The 27,531-nt window shown below is 42.5% G+C and overlaps 1 protein-coding gene across 1 annotated transcript in view; it reads left to right on the forward strand.

Moving 5' to 3' along the window:
* LOC147712845 (chitotriosidase-1-like) overlaps nt 1-27,531 on the forward strand; it is a 165,326-nt gene that overhangs the window by 96,667 nt on the left and 41,128 nt on the right. Inside the window, exons 6-7 of the mRNA XM_086923515.1 lie at nt 4,891-5,015; nt 7,542-7,665. Coding sequence (XP_086779641.1) covers nt 4,891-5,015; nt 7,542-7,665 — 249 coding nt within the window. The remainder of the gene's footprint in view (nt 1-4,890; nt 5,016-7,541; nt 7,666-27,531) is intronic.

A 27,531-nucleotide genomic window follows, 5' to 3' on the forward strand; every position in this document is an offset into this window, starting at 1 on the left:
AGGTATAATCATCATACTCCTCTCTGGAATTCTGGACTTTTTCCAAACTTGTGTAAGGATGGATTCTGGAGACATTGGGAGCATCAAGGCATTGTTACAATCGGGCAAAAAAAGGTGAAGGATGTTTGTAGGACACTGGAGGATTTAAGGATGCGATACTCATTACAGGAAGGGCAAGAATATAAATATCTTCAGGTGGTTAATACAATTAGATCAGTAAGACCCCGCATAATTTTGGAAAAAAGGAGTGCACTTCTGGACTATCTGAAGGGAGGGGGGCGTAGAATTAAGGGACTTTATAAAATACTTATGGATAGGTCCCCAGATGAAATGGTTAAGACTGAGGCAGTCTGGGTTACGAAATTGGGGGACCCAGAGACTGACCTGGATAGAGCCCTTTCATTTGATAAAAGATTTCTGCACTCCTCCAATCTTAGAGCCCAGCATTTTAAAACTTTATTTAATTTATATTACACGCCCTCCAAGCTGTTTGATTGGGGGAAGAGGGTGGATAGTGATTGCCCTAGATGTGGTAAAGGACCAGCGGATATCGTACATATGTTTTATGGGTGCGAGAAATTGGAGCTAATCAAAACTGAGGACGTGGGCTTTTTAGAGGGGCTGCTAGATGTTAAAATAAATCTATCCCCAACATTACTGATTATTGGCTGCAATATTAAATTAAATCTAAGGATCGAGGAGGAAGCTCTAGTTTTTATAGCAGTAGCTGTACTCCGAATATTAATATCAGCCGCCTGGAAAGATATAGAGGCCCCAACATTTCAAATGTGGCTATGTAGGCTCCTCGGTATCCATAACATTGAGGGAGCCTTATATGAACTTAAGGGCTTAAAAACAAGAGAGATGGGGCTACGGCTCTGGGCACCAGTGGCCGTTTGGAGGGCGGCAAGGATGAGGGGTCAGTCGAGTGTGATGTCAACTGTTTAGCCTTAGGCTTTTCTGTACTGTATGCCAAACCTCCTCTGGGCCAATACTCTGTATAGTTCTCCCTTATCTAGAACTATGAGTGTGGAGATACAAAAATCAAGAATGGTTATCTTTTAATTAATTAATTAGAGTCTTGCCTTTCTCTTCTTTCTTTTTTCTTTATATATTATTGGTAGCTACTGATGTACCCGCGATCATTATTTATCTATGTATGCTGGATTTCGTATCTTGCATTTTGCATTGGGAATTAATTGTATTTTGTTGTGTAAAATGTGTTCACAAACTCTCAAAATAAAAATAAAAAAGAAAATAAAAAGAGAAAACAGTGCCACCGGCCCTTAAGAATTTGTTATACTATGTCATGGTAAATACCGAATTCCTGTGTACATGCACATTTGTGCATGTACACCTGTGCATGGCACACAAGCCAGAATCAGGGGTGCAACAGGGTGTCAAAGTGACACCCTGTCCCCCTTGCAAATTCGGTAATTTTACCGCATCGGTATTTACCTTTACCGATTCGGTAATTGACATTGATTCCTATAGGTCTCAAGGCCCATAGGAATCAATGGCAATTACAGAATCGGTAAATACCAATTCATTAATTACCGAATCATATCGATTCTGTAAATTTACCTACATCCCGATTGCCAGTTCTTAAATACCGAATCGGTATGATTCGGTATTTAAGAATCGGTAATCTGGGATTACCTACATCAGGCCCTTGGTCTCCAAATACAATTTAGTCAGCTGAAAAGATGGAAGGATTGTGGTCTGAAGAAATTGGGGAACTTTGTTATCAACAATAAAGTAATTTCCTGGCAAGAGGTCCAAAATAGATATGGTGGTCATATTAAACTCGTTTTTTTGGAGTATCTGCAGATCGTAAATGTTATCAATAGATATAATCTATCAGTAAACGGTGCTCCAACAAAGCAGGTCAGTGCACTGTACAGAGCCAAATTAAGGGGGGTTGGAAACTGGTATTCGCAGTTGAGAAAATGTAACAAGCCCCCCTTGGTTGAAGAATTCTTGGTAAAAGTAACACAGGAAGCTAACTGCTTTTTCTCTCACCAAGAGTGGCAGTCCATAGCTCAGTTAGGAAGTAAGGCATTAAGAGCAGCCAATGTTAAAAGGATGGCTTTTCTATCTCAGTGGCTGGCATACTACACCCCTAAAACTATTAGTAAAAGACATCCAGAAGTGGATAATAAATGTTTTTGATGTCAATCAGAAGGGGAAGGGGCTTGGCTTCATACATTCGTCAGATGCCCAAAACTGGAGGTATTCTGGGTTGAGATAATCTCTGCTATTAACCAGGCAATTCAGAAGAGGCTCGATCCAGAGGCTGAGGTAGCACTCTTTGGCATTTCTAGAGCGAGGACTGATTTGACAAAAGCAGAAGAGACCTTTACGGTGATTTGTTCCCTTGTTGCTCGGTCTCTAATTCTTCAGAATTGGAGGTCTGAAGACGTACCTTCCTATTTTAATTGGTTTAACAAGATGAAACAAACCTTGAAGTTTGAAGAAGCATATGCTAGGAGGGTAGGTGCAACCAGAAAATGTACTGCTGTCTGGAAGTTCTTTGAAAATTTCGAAAACTATGGTGGGAATATAACATTTCTAGATATTGCACTTTAGTACCGGGGAGCATTATAGCACATATCACTTTTTCTGACACACTTGAAATGCATTAAAAAAATTTTTTAAAAGAGGCAAAACAGCACTTTTACACTGCAGTATTTCTGCAGGTATAATTTTTGCACATATCGTGAATGGTTAAGCTTCTGTTTTAAGTAGTGGTCCAAAGTCAAGGATACAGACAAAATATTGGTGGATTACGAGTGGTACTATTCTTGCTTTTATGATGATTTTATCTAATTGTATAGGGTCACGGATAATTTCGGTGCCCTTATCTCTTGTCAATATAATAGTCCAGCACTTTAGAATATAAATGAGTAAGATCTATTTACGTACAAATAATGTAAATTACAGCCAGATTACTGTTGCCATTGTCTTTCAGTTAATTTCTTGGTATTTAATCCATGTTGGTTCTATTTGAATATTGAATAAGATGTATTGATCGGAAAATGTCAGTTATAACTCCTGTTGAGTATCGTGATGACTATGTATTTTACACCCCTTTGATCTGCTCAATAAGATTTTTGGGAAAAATAAGGGTCTCCGGTTGGTGCTTCCTGAAACCATAGAGGTCAGGTACTACTGCAATCTCAGTGAATTGTCTAGTACCTTGAGTTTCAGCAAGGTACCAATATCCAACAGACAAGGCTTACAAGGTTGTTGAAGAGTAAAGTGTTAACTTCATGTAGCACTTGTCACGGTCAATGAATATACTGTCCTGGGTGAATCTTGCAACTTTGTGTAAAGAACTAAGAATTTATTTACTAAGGAACTGAACTTGAAACAAATAGAGTTTAAGTAGCATCATATTGTTCTTTAGTTCAAGTTCCAATATGAAGGATAGGAGTAATCTCAAATATCTCTCTGTTTTCTCAGTCTAAATGCACCAAAAGAATTTTGGTAACAACAGCGTTGATGCGGGAAGATACACATGTGTGCAGTTCAGGCATGAGCATTCACAAAGTAGTTTGACTTAGTTCAGTTGTATTCATATTGCACAGACAGGCAAAAGCTAGGGGCCTTCACCCGCCAGCGCTTCAGTCCTGTGCGGGAGCAGACAATACGACTGTCAGTACAGTGGGAACATCTGCAGCTACCAGGAACAGTCTGAGAGCCTCTGCCCTTTCGCAGGCCTAGGTACACATGGAAAGCAGGGACCACATGAGCAAGCACAGCCAGAAACTCTTGCCTCTCAAGCTAACTGCAGTGGAGTCAGATGTGCCATGTGTTACATAAAAGTGGGAGCACTCAATGAACTGTTAAGGCAACACGTTTCTAGGGCAACTAGTAGGGCTAGGCTGCATGCTTGTGAACACCAGGGCAGAGGAGGGGGAGCTCAGCAATCCATGTCTGCAGAAGCAGTTCTCTCCAAGGGCTTCTTAAGTCGTCACTGATCCTTATCTGCCCTCAGACGTCTTACAACACTTAATCTAGTGGGGAATTGCAAAGAGGTGGACAGTGGCTGCAGTTCTCTGATATTATCACACATTGCAAAGCTGAGTTCCTCTGAGCATAACATGGAGTAGGTGGCCTGAAATTCTTGGCTTTGAATAAGGAAAGTTCTCAGCACCTGTAGCATGCAGGAAAATAGGAGGTAGCAGCTCATGTTATGGCTACTATTAAACCCATGGAACAACATGCGGTATCTAGGGCTAGGCAAACACAGGTGTCCAGAAGATTGGAACAACCCACCCTTCACGCGTCCAAGCACAAGCTTGCATGTAGCTCTTACAGTCAAGGGGGAAGAAATGGAGTCCAGTCACAACAAACTGCACAGATTTAACACCATCACTGCTGCAGCAATTCCCCTCCTGTGCTGAGAACCTTTGATTACCATTGTTCATGACGAGCTCAGCTCGTCATGAGCGCACGACCAGTGTACTGCATGACGAGCTCAGCTCGTCATGAGCATCCAAGGGGTTAAACAGGGAAAGCAGGTAGACAATATCTTCTGATTGGTACAATGGTGACTGTGCCTTTGAATTCTGCACCCACAAGGAATCGGCTCATTCTGCTGTGACCCAGCACCTTGTGGAAGGACACAGGTCTTGGGATTAGGACACACACAAAAAGTTAGGATATTAAAACATGGGATCAAGCAAAAGTCTAGGAGATGGGCACCTACCTACATTTTAGTTCATGCTGTTATGTCGGGGTCCATATGACAGCATGTATCTAAAGCTTTATTTGTATTTTATGTAATGGCTGGAGGTTCACATGTAGAGTGAACATGAGCCTTAGAAGTGCGACCACAAATTAGAAGTGCAATTACAAATGTTCTTTAAATCTGACTGATTTCAGGAATTGTCAAAAGAATTTCATGAAGAAGCTGTGCGGAGTGGGAGAGACCGGCTGCTGCTCAGCGCAGCTGTGGCTTCAGAGAGAGGAACCATCATCTCAGGTTATGAGATCAGTGCTATCTCCAGGTGAGCTCCATCAGCATGGCCAAGATTTGGTTTGACAATGCAGAAAGGCCTTACACCTTCAAAATCAAGGTCGAGTTTATTCTGAGCTGAGTATATTCTGCCCAAATCGAATACCGGGTGGTGTGAGTTGGGGAACGGGTGTCAGATAAAGAGTGAGAACAAGATTTGGATTTAGGTCATTCACCCATCCAGTGACATTGTAGCATGAAAATGTCCTTCACCTGCAGTGCAAAAATGACCAAATAGCCAATATAACCCACGATGTCAGAGTCTTCCCAGTATCCATGCCCGGATCTTGAGACTAATCAGTGTCAGGTTGATGGAAACCCATGTATGATTCTCCCAACTCTTGGCATTTTGCGGAGTTTGTTGCAATTCTCAAGCCATTCAGACACTATAAATGTGTGAAGCTGTGACCATAAAACAGAATTAAAATGCATGAGTGCTCTACTCTATGTTACACTATATGTGAATTCAAAGGGAAACGCAGTACAGTTTTCATCCAGCTATTGCACCTCATTTCAAGCAAGCTGGTAAGGATTCAAAATGAAAGACACATCCAGTAATCTGACAATTAGATGTTTGAAGCCTACCAGCCATGTCCAGGAAAAAACGGGACCTGATGGTCAGAATTTGTTTGAAAATGGCAGTATTTTTTGCCAGGGAGTCTTGCAGAAACACTTCTTCTGCTTGCCATCCTCAAAATGCAGTTAAAGTTAAAAAGGTATACTGCAAAGTGGCTTGCAGTGAGTATAGTTAACATTGGACACGCTATTTCTGGCATAATTTCCAGAATTGTAGGTAGGATTCATGGTCTACGTAGTGCTCGGCCAAAGAGTGGCAATTCAATTAATTTCAATACTACTCCTAATCTTCTTCCAATACTCAAATTTCTCATCAGATATCATGATTTTAGTGACCTGTTTTCAAAATTTTCTGGCAAGAACTTATGAGACGCAACGTTGTGCACCTCTGTAATAATGTATCCTGCCTGGACTTACCTGCATGTGCTACTGCTGAAGAGAGGCTTCTCCCTACCTTAAAGAATACCTGTCTCTCATAGAAGTTAAAACCCATTTAAATATACACTACTGGAATATTGGTTTAGAAGAAGGAGATCCCAGAATAGCGAAGTCAAGCCATCAATTGCCAGCCTTTCTTGCAAAGATCAGATGCTGCAGGCCATGCTTTGTACCAGTCTCCTCTATTAGTGCATATTGCTTCAACTGAAGGAATGTGTCTTCAGATGAAAAGCAGGAATGTTCAACTGATTATCTCTTTTGAAACCGTGCAGATCTCAACCCTGCGTCTCACTAACCTGATAATGGTCTGCCCTAATCCTGTACCCAACTGTGGGTCAGTACTGATATCCAGCCACTGGCTCGATGGCCCACTTAAGTTAAACTCTCATCTCATAACACCTTGATCTGCCCCTTCCTGTACTTTGTTCTTACGCAAACTCTCTTTACTTGATATTCCACCATTGATTTCTCTGGATCCTATGCAATAACTTTTGTACTGTGTTCTGCCTCTCAGTAAATCAATTTCTAACTCTGTTTCTATATGTACTTCTTAGGATGATTTGCTTTGCTTGTACTTCTCTCTACAGCCTTTGCCTTCTTTACCATCCTTGCAATAATTAATCCTAGCTGTCCTTTATTGCTAGTTTGAATATTGCTCTGATGATCCCTTTTAGAAAGTGTAATCTAAAAGTTATAAAACCCGATAAATAATTAAAGTAAGGCTCTGTAATGTGGTGTTTATTTATTCATTTATTTGAGGAGTTTTTTATAGTGCTAGCCTGACCAGAGGGTATTGGAGCGCTTCACAGCAGTTTTTGAGCAGGATTCATACAGTAAAGTCACATTCTACATATAGGTTCGGAAAGTCCGCGTGTGCTGAGCAGCATTGAGGTAGTACGTGAATCCTGAGATAACCTCATACAATGCACGTTATATTGGGATGGATGCAGTAAAGCCGTATTCTACATATAGGTTTGTATATGTAAATTACGGCGTAATTGTGTTACGGCCTGAGCTGTCGGCTGTGGAACGAGGCCAGATTATCGCGTTGGCTCAACCTCCTGTGATTCTGGGCATATAAATTAATCTCCCCATGCCTAAAAAGCAAAACAAATTAACGTTTCATTGTGTAATCTAACTGGTGCTCACGTAAAGCGCTCCATAAATACTGCTTAGGAGTGACACCATCATGTATACATCAATGCCATGGACCCAAAGCATTACAGTGAGCAGTGACAAAGAGAATGTCTACAGTAAGGCAAACAAACAGATGAAAGTAATGCAGGTGTGCGTAACCCTCGACAAATGACATTGAACAGGGCGCAGTGCAGATATTTTAGTTGATCCTGACCATCGTATGTTATCTTGCTGTCACTCAAGTGATTCAAACAGCCAATCACATTACAACAGTATCACATATCTATTCTTAATTTGTGCATGTGTTTTTACCATGTGTTTCAGTGGATGCAAGAATATCAGAAATCTCTCTTTTATATCTCAACAGAGACTTAGACTTCATCAATGTCCAGACCTTTGACTTCCATGGTTTTTGGCAAAACAGGACTGGCCATGTCAGTCCTCTGTACAGGGATCGGCAAAGAACAGCATCCTTGCCACACAGCAGTGTGGTGAGTATCGGAATTGTGTATATGGTTACTTTATGTGAAAGAGACAAGAATGAGGGCGCCAATCTAAAGCAAATGTATTAACCTCTCATTTTTAGGGAGATAAGGAATGATTCTGATAATCATTAAGGGCAATAGATACTGACAGGTCTGTATTGATTTCAGTCAACTAGCTGTGGGAGGCCATTTTCTTTCGTGCATCATTCTCAGTATGTAAGACTATGGCCTCAGTTGTCACCATAGCTCCACTCTGCCTATCCTTGGAAAGCTTTGTCCACCAGGATACCAAGGACAACCACCATGACATTGCAATTACTTAAGTCGCTAGAAGTCTCCCTACAAATCAACTAGAATCTTAATACTTGTGTCATAGAGTTAAAAAAAGATGTCAGTTCTCCTTTCTGGTGAAACATCTGCATTTCTTTCAGTCTTTTTTCTGCATGTGCAAGAATCCCACTTGGAATAATATTTTAGCCCTAGGATCATCTCCACCATATATTCTTATTCTGAATCAATCAACAATATAACAGGAGACTTGTTGGAATGGTGTATAGAAGATCAGAAGACCATCAATGTTAATGCAAACAGAGGGATAGAGGTGTGCTGCTACTTCCAGGTCGCCATCCTTGTGTTTGCAGACAATAACTTGGGCCTGCAAATAGTGACCTGCCTAATTAATATTCATTAGGCATGTTGTCCTGCGATCCTTTACGAATGGAAACATTGCAATGCGACCTATAAGTATTTAGGTTACATCGTAAAATTAAAGATGGGTCACAAAAAGTTGGTGTGCAATTTGCTACCACTTTTTACAACCGGTCTGTTTATAGATACACGCCAGCACAAATGCCATGGCTTAAGGTAAAGCAAAACAACCATTTCATTGCAACAACGTGGCAATAATGGTCACAGTGTTAGACAAGCATGAACTCATGTGTGGAACATCATTAACACTGCATGCCTAGAACGACATCATTCACTTAAAAACCTAGATAATACTTCAAGTGTGAAAGTCAAAGCACTTTAGTCATGCTATGTTATTACTGAGGCATTTTAACACAGCATCTAATCACCGGACAGTGTGTTAGCTCTCAGATGGAAGGAAAGTTTTAACACATAATTAACTTCCACTCTCTTTTACATAAAGTAGATGAAAGCAGTAACTCTACCGGAAACATGAACCATACCAGACCTGACATGGTGTCTAAAAAATCACTTATAAATCAAGTGGTGCACTTTGCTTAGCAATAATGCCAAATATTCCTAGAGTGAATGACCTCAAGCACGTATGCTAGTGTACACACACAGAAGTTCCGAAAAGTTACACATAGCCTCTCCATTTGAGCCATTCGTGCATATAAAAAAGAAAAAGACCTACAACACACCTTTACATAGAAAAAGACCTACAACAGAGCATTCTCTGGAGCTGCCCCCAGAATCTGGAACTCACTCCCGCCAAGCATCAGGAAGATTCAAAATTCATTATCATTCAAACGAGAACTTAAGAGCCACTTGATGAGTAAATTCCCTACATAGATAAACTTACGGACTACTGAGACAATAATTTACGCTCACAGAGGATTGTCCACTTCATGAATATTAGAAGATCATCTCCTGACATCTGATTGTGTCCATGTTCAAGCCTAGGCTAGATACATACTGCTACCTCATATACTTGTGAATTGATAACTATATCTCACAGATAAGACTATATAACCTCTACCTCACCTTATTTATTACCCACACTATTCTGATATGCACTGGAATACCTTATAACCCTACCTCACAGAGCTTGGTTTGAGACCAACGCTAATTGCACAGACATTAAGTTTCTTATATCTCTAAGCATGTACATTCATTATTTTGCCTTCTACCTCATATATATTTTGTTGTTATTACTGCTATTACAATTATCTATTTGTTATTCTCGCCTGTTAAGTGCTCTGATACCCAAGGGTCTTGTACGCGCTATACAAAACACTATAAATAAATAAATAAATAAATAAATATTGTACCATACTAGGATCACTTCACATATTGTAAACATTGCCCTGCTACTTAAAGCACAACTTTGAAAATGCACATGATGGTGTAAGCTACTATATACTGCTGATTAGTGCTCAGATATATAAGAAAATGTCTGGACACCTAATGTACAATCTGACAGGACCACACATGTGGACAGGCTGACATCACAATGTGAGGGCGAGAGATAAACTGGAGAAGACCCATGTTCTGTACCCTTCCCATCATACACATGCTAAGCAACTGCCCTACCTCTCTTCTAAAGACGTACCTGTCATTAACCTGAACTCTGTTCTACACACACCGTCAGGCTGCCGCTCGAGTGCAGTCTAATCACTAGACAGATAAACAGACATGCCAGTGTGGGGCCTTCTCAAGCACAAAGCCTTATGAGCTGCAGCAACATGAAAGCTGGGAATATGTTTTTCTTTTTTCAACACATAGAAAAAACTGGTGGTCTAATAGAAGATAAAAACTACAGAGGCTGAATGGAAGAGAGTCAAATCTGATAACTCGTCACATCAAAAGACCATGATCGCTACCATAGTTGACATATGCGTAACTCTGTGACAGAAGAAAAACCTGAGGAGGGGAGAAAGAAATAAGGATTTCCATCAACTGCCCATCGTGACCAGTGTCATCCTTTGGAATTCCCAAAGTGCCCCTGTCACCTCAGTTCATCTGGCAACAAGCCAAACACTGGTGGACTGGGCGTAAGGAGGAACCAGTAAGAAAAACAATTGACCAAATCAATCGATTGATGCAGTGCAGAGATAAACAATAAGTGAAAGTGAGATTAAAAAAGACTCAGCAGCAAACCACAATCTGCCGGGTGTAGTGGTCTACTAGTTTCAGCCATATGGGTCACAAGACCCCGGCTTTCTTCAGGACCTTTAAGTAGAAGCTACTGCATTTAGTGCAATTTGACTAACAAAAGACAAAAGTGCATAAAAAGAAAAACATAAAGTTGTCACAATTCGACTAGTTGTGAACTTGTACAATACCTCCACACAGGTCAGATGGTTATTCAAACCTATCCCGTGTGAGGTATCAGGCCTCACCTCACCTGGCTCAGACTGAGGTATAGGGAGGCACCGCCCTCTCCGTCGGTACCTCAAGCAAATCTGCTGAGGCTTCTTTTAGACCACCAGTTTTTTCTATGTGTTGAATAAGTTTGAATTTGGGGGATTGAATCTGGCTAGGTCTCTAAACATTTCCCTTTGACCCTTGCTCCTCTTCGGGGGTGTTGTTGTTGTAATATGGTTTTCTTTAACAGACACGTTAGACCCGGCATCATTGGCTTAGGTTTCTCCTGTATTTTTGCCTTGCCTCCTGTTATTTTTATTGTGTTAGACTTTGTTTTTGCTGGTCTAGATGCTTTGGGCATTTTCCCACTGCTGTTCAGTGCCAAAGTGCAAGTGCTCCGGTAAATTGTGTTTATGGATTGGTGATTCCATGATTGATTGTTTGATTTTCTAAAAAGTCCCTAGTACAGTGCACTATGGGTTCCCAGGGCCTGTAAATCAAATATTTCTAGTGGGCCTGTAGCACCGATTGTTCCACCAACACAAGCAGCCGTTCAAAGGTAACGCAGACCTGCCACTGCAGTGTCTGTGCACAGTTGTGACTATTTGCACTATTTGAATGAACGGTCGCAATTCTGTGGTAAGTATAATAATCCAGGTAAAAATGTAGGTAGGTGCTGCTAGGCTGACCCTCCTGAGTATGAGGGTAATCAATAACTCTGAAATTCGCTATTCCAACAGTGGGAAATGTCACCAAGCTGCACACTGGAACTAATTTCAATTTTAGTAAACTTGATTCTTAGATTTTCATGGTATGATTTTTATTCATCATTTCTTCAAATTTCTTATTTCATAATAATGATTTCAAATGCACTGACCACGGGCCCCGAGAAGGATCGCGGCTGATACACTTGAATTTGAAATTTTGACACACGGAATGGAATACTATGTGCCTACGGGCATCTTTTCTGCTCCGTAAAGTTTGAGTACTCGTGAATGTGAAGAAGGCACACGAGTTTATTTGGTCTTAAAATAGAAAAACAGTCCCTTGAAGAAGGGCAAGCCCCGAAATGCATTTGCAATCATTATTATGAAATAAGAAATTTGAAGAAACGATGAATAAAAATCATAACATGAAAATCTAAGAATCAAGTTTACTAATATTGAAATTAGTTCCAGTGTGCAGCTTGGTGAGGTTTCCCACTGTTGGGATAGTGCATTTCAGAGTCACAGTTGTGACTGCCATCTTGACTTGGCAAGTGCACCCACTTGCCAGTCCCTAACCTTCCCTTTTCCTACATGTGAGTCACCCCTAAGGTAGGCCCAATGTACCTCTGTGGGCAGGGTGCACTGTATGTGAAAAGTAGGACAAGTCCTGATGTGTGGCATGCCCTGTTGGTGAAGTACTGCCAAATTAGTTTTATTCACTTTTGAAAGGCTATCGTTCCCATAGGATAGAATTGGAGTTTATTTATAACATCTTATAAATATAGCTTACCATTGAGACAAGATATGAAGATAATGTTTAGTATGCCTGACCTTAGGATAAAAAGATGCATCTTTTAGTGAGGATGATTTTTACATTCTGTGTTTGAAAATATCACTTTTAGAAACTAGGTATTTTCTTGTTTAGCTATCCTGTGTGCCTCAGCTAGGTTGTGCTTTGACTGTCTGGCTTTGGAGTGACAGGGACTGGGGATGTGCATTCTGTTCAGCCAGACACTTGGTGGTTGAGGTGTGTCATGCCTTTCCAGGGTGAGTCAGGGCTGGGCTGAATAGACCTGGGCTGCATTCAGAGTAGAGGGAGGAGACTTCTTTCGCACCTGAAGGGGCCTGGTCTGCCTTTGACAATGCTGTCTCCACCTCCTGCGAGGAAGCTGCACCAGAGAGGACAGAACTGGTTTTGGCTGGGCAAAGAGCTTCTCTGCCACCAGATGATTTTGTGCTATAAAAAGTGGGGCCCAAACCTCAGACTTTTATATTACTTCTGGCATTCAAGAGGAACCTTTGCCAAGGAGAAGAGCTGGAGAAACTGAGTAGAAGTACTGCCCCTTTGCTCTGTGCTGTCTGGGCTTGGACTGCAGTGGTGGTTTCAGCCAAGGAAAGGAAAAGGACTTTGCTGTGTGCTGTGTCCCGTAATTGAGGAAGATCTCCAAGGGCTTGAAGTAGAGCTTGATTTGTGTTTTTGAAGTCTCAGGGATACAAAGACTTCACCCCTAGCTCCCCTGAACTCCCTTTCAGAGTGTTCTGACCTGCCAAGAGGTGCCTGTTGCTCTTCTGGGCCTCTGGAGGTTGTTCCTGCTGTTGGGAGCTGGAAAAGTAATGCAACGACAAGAAGCGTGAGGCACCCACACCTGTTTCCGATGCATCGCCGAAGAAACTGATGCATCGCCTGCCTGTGGCTGGAGAAATCGTCGCCCACCACATCGATTTTACCAATCTACAGAATCCTAGATCACATCACTGATTCCGATGCAGGCCTTGCTGTTCAGCTGTAAGAACCAACGCATCATGGGACCACGGCTGAAGAAACCGACCCAGTGCCGTTGCTGCTGACGCATCCCCGATCCTCACACATCACACTGGGGTGCCAAGTCTACAAGGACACCGGGGCCGCAGTATGAAACCACCACATGTCCTTCCCGCGCAATAAGAAACTGACGCATCACCTCCCCTTCAGTAAGGAATCGACGCATCACCTCCCCTGCATGGCAGTAAGGAACCAACGCATCACCTCCCCTGGAATGATGAACCGACGTATCACATTCCCTGCGCGTAACGAACTAATGCATCACATTCCCTGCATCTGTTCTTGCTTTTGATTTTAACGCATCCAAGTTACTTTTATTGAAAGTGTTGCATCTATAATTTGCTACGGACAAAACTGTTTCTACGTTTTACAAGTCATATTTGGATAACTTTACTGTAGATTTTTCTTGTTTTAGTCTTGTTTGGTTTAGATAAAGATTACTTATTTTTCTAAACTAGAGTGGTATCCATTCTGTAGTTTTTTCACTGTATTACTCTATGTGTCCACAAATGCTTTACACTCTGAGATAAGCCTGTCTGCTTGAGCTATGCTATCAAGTGGGTTAGAAAGGGTTATTTTTTAGGTGTATCCCCTCTTTACCCTGACTAGGAAGAAGGGTCCCTACTTGGACAACGTTGGAAACCATTTTCAACCGGAGAACCCCATTTCTAAGACTGCATTGGCAGAGCTGAGCTGTACTCTTAAAAAAGTGCCTCTAAAAGGAATCATGAAATGAGGTTTGCATTGTAAGTGGGGAACTTAAAGGGCATATAATGCAAATATTGTGTAGTTGTTAATATTGACAAAGGCCAGTATTTTTGCTGCATCTTTTTCTCCTATAAAAAGTATTATCGAATTTTATTGCAGGGTGACTTGGAGAGTACTAACACGTATTGGATTCAAGGCTATTGTTCTGCTTTTTGCTTATTATAATCATTTACTTAATGAATATATGCAAGAGTAGTTTGAGGCATGATAAATTCAAATAGGTTGAAAGTATTATACATTCATGAGATATTCAGAAGGCATTTGAAAGCAGTATGCGTATGTGAGGAGCATTATTGATGGCTTCATTGAAAAGAGACGAAGCTATCAAGAAGAGACAGAAAGGTTAGGGGAGGGTGGAGGAGTGGGATGTGGTTGATGTTCTAATCCATTCCGTGGTTTGTGTAAAGGAAGTGTTAGTGTCATATCATCTGGGCTCTGAGTGACATGATATGTGACTAGCCTTGACTGTATTACATTGGGTTTTATCATTTGGATATAGAGGTCAACTTTATTCCAAAGCCTGTGTGAGGTTGAGGGGTTAACACATTTGTTGGTTACTGAGTTATCAGCACTTCTGGCAAAGCAGATTCAGAACCACCAATTGTGATGGGTGATATTCAGTTTTTTCCATCCGCAGAGAATATTTTGATTGCTTTTGTTCACAAAAGGTTGAGGAGGCAATGGTCATTCGAATTAAGTTCTAGAGAAGGGTTAAGGGGCTAGGGTTATCACGTACAAGCTGAGGCTGATGGTCGTTTAGAATATGAATTTAGGATTGATGTGATTTAGAGTCAGTACTCGCATTAAAAAACATCTGTGAGTGAGCCAGATGCCTTGCAACAGTTCCAGTATAGATCTGAGTCTATGAGACCTAATTTAAAGAGTTTCTTGGGTGTCCAGTATACTTTATGGAGCGACCATAGTTCGCCCTGAGATAAGATGCGGGATATTTTATTATTTTAAGGAGAGTTTCCATATGCTTTCCCATGCTTCATTAGGGAGCATGTAGGTGTTTCTTCCCATTTGCGCTGAATTGTTAAGGTGATTTTCTTATTTGAGTTGTTAGAGTTTAAGATCTTATATGTTTTCGCTGCCACATGTGGTAGGGTAGATATTTTTGTTAATTTACTAATGAGGTCAGATATGTGTGTTCTCCTGTTTTTGTTTAAAGCAACCTTTAGCATTAGGATTTTGTAAAAATCCAAGTTACTTACATCGTGTAGTGCTTGTAGTTCAGCAAAGGTTATAGGTGTCTTAGATGAGCCCAAACCTTGGATGTATAGAATGCCTTTTTCTGCCCAACAGTTCCATTATTGAAGGTATTTATTTATTTTAAAAAGTTTTGTATAGCGTGAACAAGACCCAATCGGGTATCAGAGCGCTTTACATAGGCAGATTGACGGACAAACCAGTTCCGTCTATTTTAATATTTGTATTAACTAAGATGGATGCTGGAAAAGGTGCCGCATTACCGCGCCGCGGTTTGTTAGCGCTTAGTTTTTAATAATACTTGCTTTAGAATTCTTGATTATTTTATTTTGTTTCTTCAGCTTTTAATAGTGGAACTGGCTGGGCTCTCTGCCCCCTCATACCTGCATTTAATTTTGGAAAATACACCACCGTTTTGGTGGGTCCGGGTTTTGAGGGTGGTCCGGGGATCGACGCCATTTTGGCTTGGGGCGCTGGTCTTTCGGTGGGCGCCATCTTGGAGCGTCCTTGCGCTCCTCCCACCATTTCTCCGCCTATTTAAGGCGATTTTAGGCAGCGGGCAGCCTGGAAAAGGTGCCGCATTACCGCGCCGCGGTTTGTTAGCGCTTAGTTTTTAAAAATACTTGCTTTTGAATTCTTGATTATTTTATTTTATTTTGTTTCTTCAGCTATTAATAGTGGAACTGGCTGGGCTCTCTCCCCCCCTCATACCTGCATTTAATTTTGGAAAATACACCACCGTTTTGGTGGGTCCGGGTTCTGAGGGTGGTCCGGGGATCGACGATCGACGCCATTTTGGCTTGGGGCGCTGGTCTTTTGGTGGGCGCCATCTTGGAGCGTCCTTGCGCTCCTCCCACCATTTCTCCGCCTATTTAAAGTCGCTCTTTCCCGCGCAGCGGGAACGCGTAGCTGGACGCCGTCGCTAGCTGGAGTCTTGCCAAAGTCCTGCCCATCTGCGCCCGGCCGCGCTAAGGACGCGCTGGGCGCAGCGGGCCCCTCCCGGTTAGCACCTTTTGGGAGGTAGGATGATTGTTTACACCAGTGCATTGCTCTGGGCGATTGGGCAGTCCCTCCCGCTGTGCGTTTCTGCACCTAACCATCCCTTTTGTGGCCCCTATCAATGTGCCTGCAAAGGATGGTCGCTCGACCAGCCAGTGGGTATTCGGGACTATGACAACTCTGCAGCCCCACGGGAAGGCATAAGTGCGCCTCAGCTGAGCAAGTGTCTTGTTCATGGTCTGCGGATATTAAACCTTAATACCAGATCCCTGGTTAAACATCATCTGTCTATCATGGACCTTATCACTGACAAGGAGCCAGATCTGTTTATCATCACTGAGACCTGGCTCCAGGACACAGACGCAGCCATAATTAATTTGGCTTGCCCCCCAGGATATTCACTCTTTACGTGGAACCCCCTGTCCAGAGGTGGAGGTATTGCCCTAGCTATAAAATCTACTTTTGCTTGCACTTGGACGGGTCTGCATATTGCTGGGTGCGAAAGCGCCCTGTTTAAGATCACCATCAGTCCCCAGTTCACGCTGTCTGGGATGGTCGTGTACTGCCCCCCAGGCAGTGATGTAGCATTCAGGGGAGCTTTCCCTGAGGCGGTTAGTACGCTAGCTAGTGACTGCGCCAATTTTTGCATCTTAGGTGACCTCAACCTCCATTTTGACAATCAACAGACCTCGGCTATCAGTGGTTTTCTGGCGGATCTGGAGGCCCTTCAGTTGACCCAACTTGTCACTCAACCTACACATGTTGCTGGTCATATTTTGGACCCGTTTTTTACTAACTTACCGGATGTCCAAGTTCTGGCTATTTCTCCAGTGGGTTGGACCGATCATTTTTTGTTGTCCGTTTGGCTACCTCTCCCCGAAACCCCCATTATTCCATCTCCTAAGTGGATCCCTCGGCGGCACTGGAATAAGCTTAGGCTAGAGGACCTACATTACATCATGGCTGAAGAGCCATTAGGCCCTCTGCTCAATGCCACCTTGGGCTATGACCAATTCTGCAGCTGGATTACCAAGGCGCTCGACGTATTGGTGCCCATCATCTCAAGTAAATCCAGCTCCAGGCAGTCGAGTCCTTGGCATGACAGTGCCCTCCGCGCTCTGAAGGGTTCATGTAGACGGGCAGAAAGGGAGTGGCGGAAGACGTATGATGTCGTAAAAAAAACGCGTATCTGGCTTCCGTCAAGCTCTACCATCGAGCTATTTGCAGAGCCCGTGCGGCGTTCTATGCGACGGAATTCCGTAACAGCCACAATCCATCGAAGACTATCTTCAAAGCCCTCAAAAATCTGATGGCTAAGAGAGCAGATCCGCAAGTGGACGGTTCTACCTCCCATTGTGAGACCTTGGCCGCTTTCTTCTTGGAGAAAGTTAAGACCATTTATCAGTCGTTCCCCAGTACGACGCTGCCACTCATTCCTCTGAATGGCCCTCGCAGCTGCCCGCCATTACACTCTCTTCCTACTCTTTCCTGGGATGGGTTTGTCAAGTTGGCACAACGAGTCAAGTCCGGTTCTCCTGCGGACCCGCTCAGACCTGCCCTCTTTAGAGATCCCTCTTTTCAGGGGCGCACTGTAGTGTGTTCGCTGATTAACCTTTCCTTGACTTCAGGTACGGTTCCTGCCAAGTGGAAGCAGGCGGTGGTTTCCCCGATCCTGAAAAAACCATCATTGGATCCTTTAAAACCGGAAAACTACCGCCCGATTTCACTGCTTCCCTGGCCGGCCAAAGTCATGGAGGCTCACGTCAACCTGGCTCTATCCGAGCAGATGGCCCGGGCCAATGTCCTCGACCCTACGCAGAATGGGTTCCGTGCTGGTCACAGCACGGAGACCGCCCTTCTGGCAATGGTAGAACATCTGCGGAGTGTGTTGGATGCAGGTCAAACGGCAGCGCTCATCTTATTAGACCTTAGCGCTGCCTTTGACACGGTGTCCCATTGCATCCTTCTGCACCGCCTGGAGGACATTGGCATCTGTGGCTCTGCTCTGCAGTGGTTCCGTTCCTTCCTTAGCGATCACTCCTTCTGCGTTGCCACCCCTCCTTTTCAGTCCAAATTCCATCAGCTGGACCTGGGGGTCCCTCAGGGCTCCTCGCTGAGTCCCACGCTTTTCAACTTGTACGTGCGGCCGCTGGCTGATGTCGCCAGGCAGTGGGGCCTAACCATGGTCTCGTATGCCGACGACGAGCAGCTAGCGGTCACGATCAGCGGGGATGTCGAACAGGATGCCCCCAGGTTCCGAGATGGGCTGAGAGAGGTGGCCAGCTGGATAAATAACAACTGTCTCCAGCTGAACGCGAAAAAAACTGAGGTGATGATCGTTGGGAGGGGAGCGGATCGCTGGGGGGACAACTGGTGGCCTCTGGAATAAGGGCCGGCCCCTACACCAGTGATGGAACTTAGAAACCTGGGAGTGTGGTTAGATCACACCCTCTGCTTCACTACCCACACTAAGAGAGTGGCGGCATGCTGTTTTGGTGTCCTGCGTGGGCTAAGGCCGGTGCTCAAATTTTTTGATGCTCCGACGAGACAGTTGGTTATCCAAGCGACGATTATCTCCCGGCTGGACTATGCCAGCTCGCTCCTGCTGGGAGTTAACCAATCTGAGACCTTTCGCTTGCAGCGCGTACAGAACGCGGCTGCGAGAGCAGTGGTAGGTCTGCCGAGGTCCTGTCCCATTTCCAATACTCTGCGGTCCCTACATTGGTTACCGATCAAAAGTCGAATCCACTTTAAGGCCCTTAGCCTTGCCTTCAAAATTTTAAGAGGGTCGGCACCTGAGATTCTCAATAATCTCTTATCTGCCTATGTCCCGACTCGCTCTCTTAGATCTCTTGGGCAATCCCTTGCGGTTATCCCGCGTTTCAGGCTTAGCCGGATGGGCGGTCGTTCTTTTCGTGTGAGAGCTGCGGCTCTCTGGAACTCCCTCCCTTTGGAAATCCGCCTGTTGGAGGATCTATTAGCATTCCATAGGGCCGTGAAAACTCACTTGTTTTAATTCCTCTTATACTGACTTTTTGCACTTTTCTGTTTCCTTTTGCGTTGTGTTATGTTCACCTTTTCCTTGCGCCAGGACGCTCCTTAGCTGGAGCATCTGTGCGCAAAATAAATGATATTAACATAACATAACATAACATAACATAACATAACATGTCTATTCTGCACCTTGGATTCTATTTTTGAAGTTTTTGTCTATGGTTTGAAGGGACCAGATAGTATCTTTGATAATGGAATAGGAATGTTCTATTTACATTTTTGCGTTGTTAGGGTTGAAATTAAGAAGAACGATTTTAAGAGATCCTCTTCTATGAATGTCCCAAAGAGTTTGTCCTTCTCTTTTGGATAAATCAGCCAAGTGGCTTGTCTGATCACAAAGGCGATTTCGTAATCATAAAAATTTGGTAGGCTAATTCCACCTTTGGATTTAAGTATTCTGAGCTTGTTCATGGCAATCCTGCTTTTCTTATATTTCCATAAAAAGTCTGATATTAGGTTATTGAGGTTTTGAAGAACATTGATGAGAGCAGAAGAGGCAACATGAAGGTGATAAATTTAATTTGAAGGGCAATCATCAGGGTAAAGATCTCTAGCCTATCCCACATGTCAGAAAATGTGGGGACCATGTGGAGAGTAAGCCCTTAACTTGTTGGGTAAGGGATTCTTCAGCTATATTTCTTTGTGTCATCATGGTTATGTTTAAATTGTATCCCAAAATATTTGATTTTGTTTGATTGTCACCTTAATTTGGTATTAGTACTTATGGAAGATAAACAGAGGTAATGGAGATGGCAAATTAAAGTTTTGTCTATATTTAACAAGTATCCCAATACTTCTGCATAGAGGGTAATCGTGGCTAGCATCCCAGATAATGATGTCTCCATATTTTGGCAGAAGATTAGGATATCACTTGCGTATGCTGCAGTTTGATAGGAGTCATTCATAAAGGGGATGCTCTGGATGGAATTATTCTTCCTTATTGTAATAAGTAGTGGTTTGATAGCTAAGAGGAATAATAGTGTAGATAAGGGAAATTCCTGTCTAGTCCCTTGTGTTAGGTGTATTTTATTGAAGCAGTGTCCATTAACTCTTATGCAAGCCGAAGGTCGGGTGTATAGCACAAAGGTCATTCATATGAAATTGCTTCCCAGATTTAACGTGTGCATGACTGAGTGCAGGAAGGACCAGGCAAACTTATTGAATGCCTTTTCTGCATCCAAGGTCAAGGAGGAGAGTGTTTTGGCGTTCTCAATTACATGGCAAAAAATTCTAATATTATTTGAAGCCAGTTTGGGTACAATGGATCGCTCTGGGAAGAATCTTCTCCAGTCTGAGTGCTGTGTATATTTGTGTATGCTGTGTATATTTTACAGTCTACATTTAATTAGGAAATTGGTCTGTAATTGTTAATCCCTAGGGGATCTTTCCCATTTTTGTATGTGACTGAGATTGTTGTTTCAGAAGCTGAGCCCAAGATTTCTCCAGAAATAGTAGTCTAACTATTTGTATGGTGTTACCATGTGCAGAATTAGAGTATCTTGAAAATTCTTGCAGAAGCTTGTAGGAAAGCCATTGGGTCCTCAAGCTTTCACAAACTTTAGTGAACTGATTGCCTCCCATATTTCTAGAACAGTGATGTATTGGTTATGGGGAACATTCATGAGGTCACTGAGTCGTGATAGTTGAATTTTGTTGAGATAGCTTGAACATTTTGTCTGGTTGGGAGGTGTTTATGGGTTATATTCTTGAAATACTTAAGTTATTTCCCCATGGTGAATGACAGTATCTCCTAATTTGTTTTTGATAGCAGAAATATGGGAATTTGCAATTTGTGTTTAAGGTAATTTGCTAGCATTTTTCCTGCTTTATTAGATTTTGCGAATTGCTTCTTTCTGTTGTTTTGGAGCCAGGTATGGGCACAAGTATTAACAATTTTTTTATATACTTATTTCAGTGGTTTTAATTTATGTAAATAGTCAGAGTCCGTTCTCACTGGGTTTTTTCCAGTAGCTTTATTTTTTATTCTAGCTCATTTAATAGTTTTTTTAGGGATTTATTTCTGGCTGCCATAGATCCATTGATCACACCTTTGATGGTTGCCTTCTTTGCGTCCCAAAGGGTTTCGATATCAATCTTCTCTGAGGCATTTTCCTTAAAGAAATTAAAGATGGCCATATTTTCTTTATCTTTGAGCTTTGGGTCAGACACAATCTCTTCATTCATTCTCCATTGTTCTTCACTAGGAGTGTTAAGGGGTGGTTCATTCATTGTGATTCCGGCATTGTCCGATATTAATATTGGTTCGATGGTGGGATTCTTGGTTTGTTGAGTCAGGATGTTATTTGTCCTGATGCAGTCGATTCTACAGAATGAGGTGTGTGGATTTGAGTAGACCATGAACTTGCTCCCCGTGGGGTTGTGTAGACGCTATGTATAATTCAGACAATGCTCCTTACACAACATTTTCATTTATTTGTGTGATATGTTGGGTCTGTAAGTGCAGGAAGAGCTCCTATCTAGTGTTGTGTCTAAAGGGAGGTTGAAGTCTCCTGCTAGAATAATAGCAAAGTCTTGAGGTGATTTACATAGTTCCTTATTGAGAGCGATCCAGAATTGTGGATTGTCTGCCATAGGTGCATAGATATTGAAAATATTAAAGATGGCTTAGTTGTGTGTGACTTTTGTGATTAACCATCTCCTATTGCAGTCATGGGGATTATCATGAACAGTTAAGCAATTCTTTTGAGATGAATGTTATGACACCTATCTTTTTCTTCAGTAATAAGGAGCACACATCGTTTTGGATCCAGTGGTATCCTAGTGAATTGCTTTCTCTCATACTTATTTTAGTTCCCTGCAAAAAGATTATGTATCCTTTGAGTTTAAAGAAATAGTCCAATAGGTTATTTTTTAACTGGGTGGCTCATGCCCTTGGTATTAAGAGAGAGAATTGTTATTGCATTATTTGTCATTTTTCAAATTGAGGGATTTGTTTGTATTATCAGTCTTATTAGATATTCTAGTTTAATTTGGCCAAAATTAATTGAGGGGCCGAATCGATTCTTAATTAGTGGTCTCTTGTTCATTTTGAAGGCACACAATACTGCTTCTCTATTTAATGATCTGGTGGCATGATTGGTTAGAGGGAGGTATCTCAAGGTTGAGAGATGTGTGTAAGGGATTATAAGTGAAGTGTGCGGGTAAAACAAGCATGGGTTAAGAAAGGGAGGAGCGAAAGGGATAAGGAGAAAGAATGCCCATAACACTCCCTATCCCATCCCACTGTGATTAAGAAAGGATGGGCTGGAGGCAACGGGAGACCGTATCCAAAAGAGCACCGAAGAGAAGGCAACTGCAGAGGGAGGGAAAGACTAATTCTAGTGACCTAAATTACATTATTCTAACCTAGTCTGGTGCCTTTCAGGAAGATGTGAGTACTTGCAATATATTAGGTGTTGAAGTTTACTGTGAGTAATAACATTTAACTGGAAGGAATTTATCTACTTAAAAACGTCTGAAACATGTAAAACAAAATCATGATGTAATCTTGGAGATATTTTACTATAGTACGTATTTAGATAACGATGTCTTGTGTGTAAGAACTCATAACAAGGTGAGGTGTAAGCTGTTACTTAATGCTGGGTAAAGCATTAAGTAACAGGCCACGATACTGAAAAGCAACATATATTGACTAATAATGCAGTAACCATGTGTCTCACTCAATAACATGGGGATATGTTCTTGCTTCAAGGTTTACTGCATGCAGGGCCCTATTTCAAGTAACCATATATACAACAATATAAAGAGTACAAAACGGGAGAGCAGTAGAAAGGCAGCTGTCCGTGCCCAAAATCTACATAATCACCTAGTTTCAGAGTTAGGAGGGAGTTACATTGAGTCAAGAAACATCATGCTTAGAGAGTGAAATTAAGTGAATGAGCAGAACATTATTAGATTTTGTTGGGCACTGTTTAGTACTGTAAAGTCTTGCTTTGCAGAAAGGACAGAAAACTGTCCTTTGTCGAGATCTCATTAGTTTGTTAGTGTGAACTTAATTTGTTAGTATGAGCACTGACTGGACAAAAGTGGCTGGAGTGAGAGAGAAGAGGTAAGCAAGGACTAACAGTATTCCAGTTGTCTTATATCTGACAAGCAACAATAAATCCTAAATGTTATTAAGAGTGTTGTTATAATACTAAATCAGTAATTAGTAAAAGGAGGTATTATGCTTAGTATAGGTAAAAATAGGGCTTAAGCTAGCGGAGATGAACTTTAGGTTTACATGCACGGAGAGAAAGCATTATATGAAAGCATATTCACTTGCTGTAAACTGTCAAGAAATTATTCAAGGTCAGGTGGTTTATCCAAAGAAGATGTCTTCCCATGAAAGGGAATTCTCATTTCCAATGGCCCAGCAAAAGAGAAGGCAATGTTCAATATTTACATTTTGCTTCTTCGAGCTAAGAAACCCATTCTGCATTTGACAGTTACTTTAGCATAGTCCTGTGATATTCCTATTTCTTGCCTTCTCATGTTACAGATTTTCTTTTCTTCATTTGATCCAGAATTATTTCAGTATGCAGGTAACAGAGGGGTTTGAAGACCATTGGTCTGGGGGAATTCGTATTATTCATTGTTCTGGAAGCTGCTCTGCGAGCTCTTTCAATTTTAAGTCTGTTTTAAATTCAATATTTGAAGCTCAGGGAATCAATTGTTCTCATATAGACTTAGAGCATGCTGTAGTGGGCTCTACCGGCCATTAACGGCTCGCTCCAGCATTTAACAACGGAGCCGGCCTTTTATGGCCAGTAGAGCCTGCTACGGAGGGCTCTAAGGATATTAGAACATCCAGACCCTAGGGGGCAGAATGTTCTAATTTGTAAAACAAAGACCTCACAGAGGCCGAGGGTGTTGAAATCCCCTTGGGCTCCATGAGGCCTTTGGTCACAGCATCAGCTGTGAACAAACATTGGAATGTTGATGCTGTGGGCTTCTACCAGCCATAAGAAGCCCAGAGCACTACATTGTCTTCAATGGAGTTCTCAACATTCCATAATATTAAAGATGAGTAAAATCCTACTTTGCTCTTGGCATTCTCAGGGAGACCAAAGATTCAAAGATTCCCTCTCCTATGTCTGCTCTCCAGGTCTGTAATTTCATTCTTGAAGATTGCCATTTTTCTGGCTGTCTGTGTTGATCTCGTTTTTGAATTATAAACTGGTCTTTGGTTTTGCTTATTCTAGATTTAGTGTCTTCAATTTTGGTAGACATGTTTTGGAACTCCTTCCTGAGGACTTACATCTCCAAGGGCAATTTGTGAATGGCAATGGATCTTTTTGACAGACTAAGGCTTCCAGAAATGCCCTAACAATTAAAATGTCATTGGGTCAGCAAATAAATACATTAAAGAACACACATTGGCTCTAGTCTAACAAATGGATATCTTCGCACCTATCACCACAAACCAATAAGGCAAAAGGGACAATATGATGGACAGTACAGCCAAGCAATGGCTAACCCTAAAAACACACGAAAAGATTGAAGAGGGGTGACCAAAATCACACCCCTCTCTGTACGTCCTATTGTACTTTATTTTAAAATTAGTGACATAAGGGCTTATTTGCAAGCCCCTTACGCCACAAGTATATCACTTTTTCCAATATTAAAAGTGATGAACTGGCGGGACAATTGGCTTGTAAATAAGACCCATGATGTCTTCCAAAGAAGTAAATCATTCTATATTTTCCATCAGTTCCTATCTGCTGTTACATTCCTTCAGTAGCTGTTTTCGCTTCATCACCAGCATAAGGAAGATAGCCGCCCACACCAGCTTATTTAGTTATGTCACAAAACTGTTGTTATCTTTAGAAGATTCAACAAGTCATGAGTAAATGATAAACAGTAAGTAGATATGCAATCGGTCCACCAAGTGCTCCATCAGGAAAATTGATTCTGACGTTTATTCTGCTTAACAGTGGGACCTTGAAAAATCTCTGGGGAGGATTCCTGTACATTGAACTTTATTACTGCAGCCAGGGCATCTGTACTGGACCTAGAGAACTATGGGGTAACTGAGCAATCTTTGTAATATGTACTGCCTGTTGCTCATGAAACCTTGGGAAATGAATGATACTGAAAGCTCACCCTTGGCCTCCTTACAAGGTCTCAGTACTAGGGCTGCTATTTCAGACCCCTACATTTACCAGCCAGTCCAGAAACACCAGGGTTCTGTGAAACCTCCCCATTATAAGTTAGACCCTGACTTCCTTTAAGAAATGGGAGATAACCGGGCATGAGACTTACTGCATCTGACATCCCATGGTTATTCCTCCTTCATGGCCGCATTTTTACCTGGGCATTTCTGCTGCTTTTAGGTGTGGAAAATGTGCAGACCTGCAGTTTCAGCATTACTTGTAATCCTGATGGGCCTGGTAACTCCTGCTATGAGGCCCATTGGAGATTATGAGTAATGTAGGCTCTGATTCTCAAGCAGTAGTTAAAGTGAGTGCTTATGTTTTATTCCTAGAGGTTGGAGTAGGGGACATGCTCAAATTGTTAACACTTGAATTGGGCTCAATAAACTGGAATGTAAAGGCAGTGTCAACAACATTTTATGTCTTTATTGTCCTTGGAAAAATATGACTTTGATTCACTTACAAAAAGCTCAATAGCGTAGTAAACAGAGACTACATAACAGGGAACTGGGTGACTATCTCCTCCCTGCTCAGGGGCCGTTTTCTGTGGCATGTTGTTTCTCTTCACACCATAGGTGTTCCCTGGCAGCCCCAGATTGGTACAAATGTGGGTACACCTGTTAATACACACACAGGAACGCCTGGCTGCACACGTGAAACCTCCTGGGTAACACCCTGGGCTAGTTTTCTTTGCGCACTGTGAGTTAGAAAAGACAATACCTCCAATAACCCTACATCTGGCAATGGGATTAAGTGAATAGAGCTATTCATTCTCACATGCCAGTCTGCCTCTACTTGTGTGACCACCATGACAGCTATACCCCCAGTGGAGCCTTTTCTGATCAATGCCCCCCCATCTGCGCAGACAGCTAAAAGGAAGGATTGGGTGGAGCATCTAGAGGCCTATTTTGCGGACATAGACCTAGACAATGACAGACGCCATCCTATGCTTCTGCACCTGGCAGGAACAGCCATATGCAAATTGGAAAAATCTGTTCCAGAAGGCGGTCCCCCTCGCACGTATGGCACACGAAAGCGGGCCCTAACAGCCTATTTCAAACCCCTGGCAAATCCTGACTATGAATGCTTTCTATTGCGTAAGGTCAGGCAAATGCCTGAGGAATCAGTGGCCACTTTCTACGCCAGCCTGGGAGAGCTAGCAAGCACCTGTACCCTGCCTGGCGAAATCGACGAGATTAGAGCTTGGTTCATTCAGGGTTGTCCCTCATCAAAATTGAAGGAGAGCATTCTCCAAGTCCCAGAAATTTCAGACATGTTGACCATGGGTAGATTAAAAGAGCTATCCAAAGTATGAGCTGCACACATGGAGGCTGCACTACAGCAACAGGTCAAGACAAAACCAGTCAATGCTGGTATTGTGAAAACCCTGTACAAAAAGAAGACATGAGATAAGACTACTTCCGGACCAAAAATGTGCTACAGATGTGAAGGCTCTTACCCTCACCAAGGGCCATGCCCCGCACAGGGTGAGAAATTCTTGGCATGTACCAAACTGAATCACTTCACAAAAGTTTGTCGTCTCTCAACCCCTTTGAGAGGTTGGAGGCCCAAGCCGGGCAGTACCCTTGTTGCATCAGACATTTCAGTAGACAAAAGAGACATGGATGTTATGTTATATTATGCAGTTTTGTATAGCGCACACATGCCCCAGCAAGGAAGCGTCCCAGCGCTGAAGCAGAAAACTGCAAAACAATAGACAACAGAAGCAGCCTACAGTGGAGGGAAGAGGTGCGTTTTGATAGCCTTACGGAATGCAAGGTAGCTTTTCATGCTTCGAATGCCGATGGGGAGCACATTCCAAAGTTTTACTGCCAGTACACAGAAGGACCGTCCACCAGCACGAGCCCTTCTCACCCGCGGAACAACCACCAGATGCTGGCCCATAGACTGGAGTTGGCGGGAGGGAGTGTAGAGTGTAAGCAGATTGACCAAGATGTCTGGAGAGGAGGGATTTAAAATTTTGAAAGACATGCAAAGGAACTTGAACTCTATGCGTTTATCCCCAGGCAACCAATGTAGCCGACAGATAGCACTGGAAGTAAGGCATGTCCTGGGCAGACCCAATAGGGTTCCTGCCGCAGCG

This window comes from Lissotriton vulgaris, chromosome 5, assembly GCF_964263255.1.
Source record: "Lissotriton vulgaris chromosome 5, aLisVul1.2, whole genome shotgun sequence".
Classification (NCBI taxonomy): domain Eukaryota; kingdom Metazoa; phylum Chordata; class Amphibia; order Caudata; family Salamandridae; genus Lissotriton; species Lissotriton vulgaris.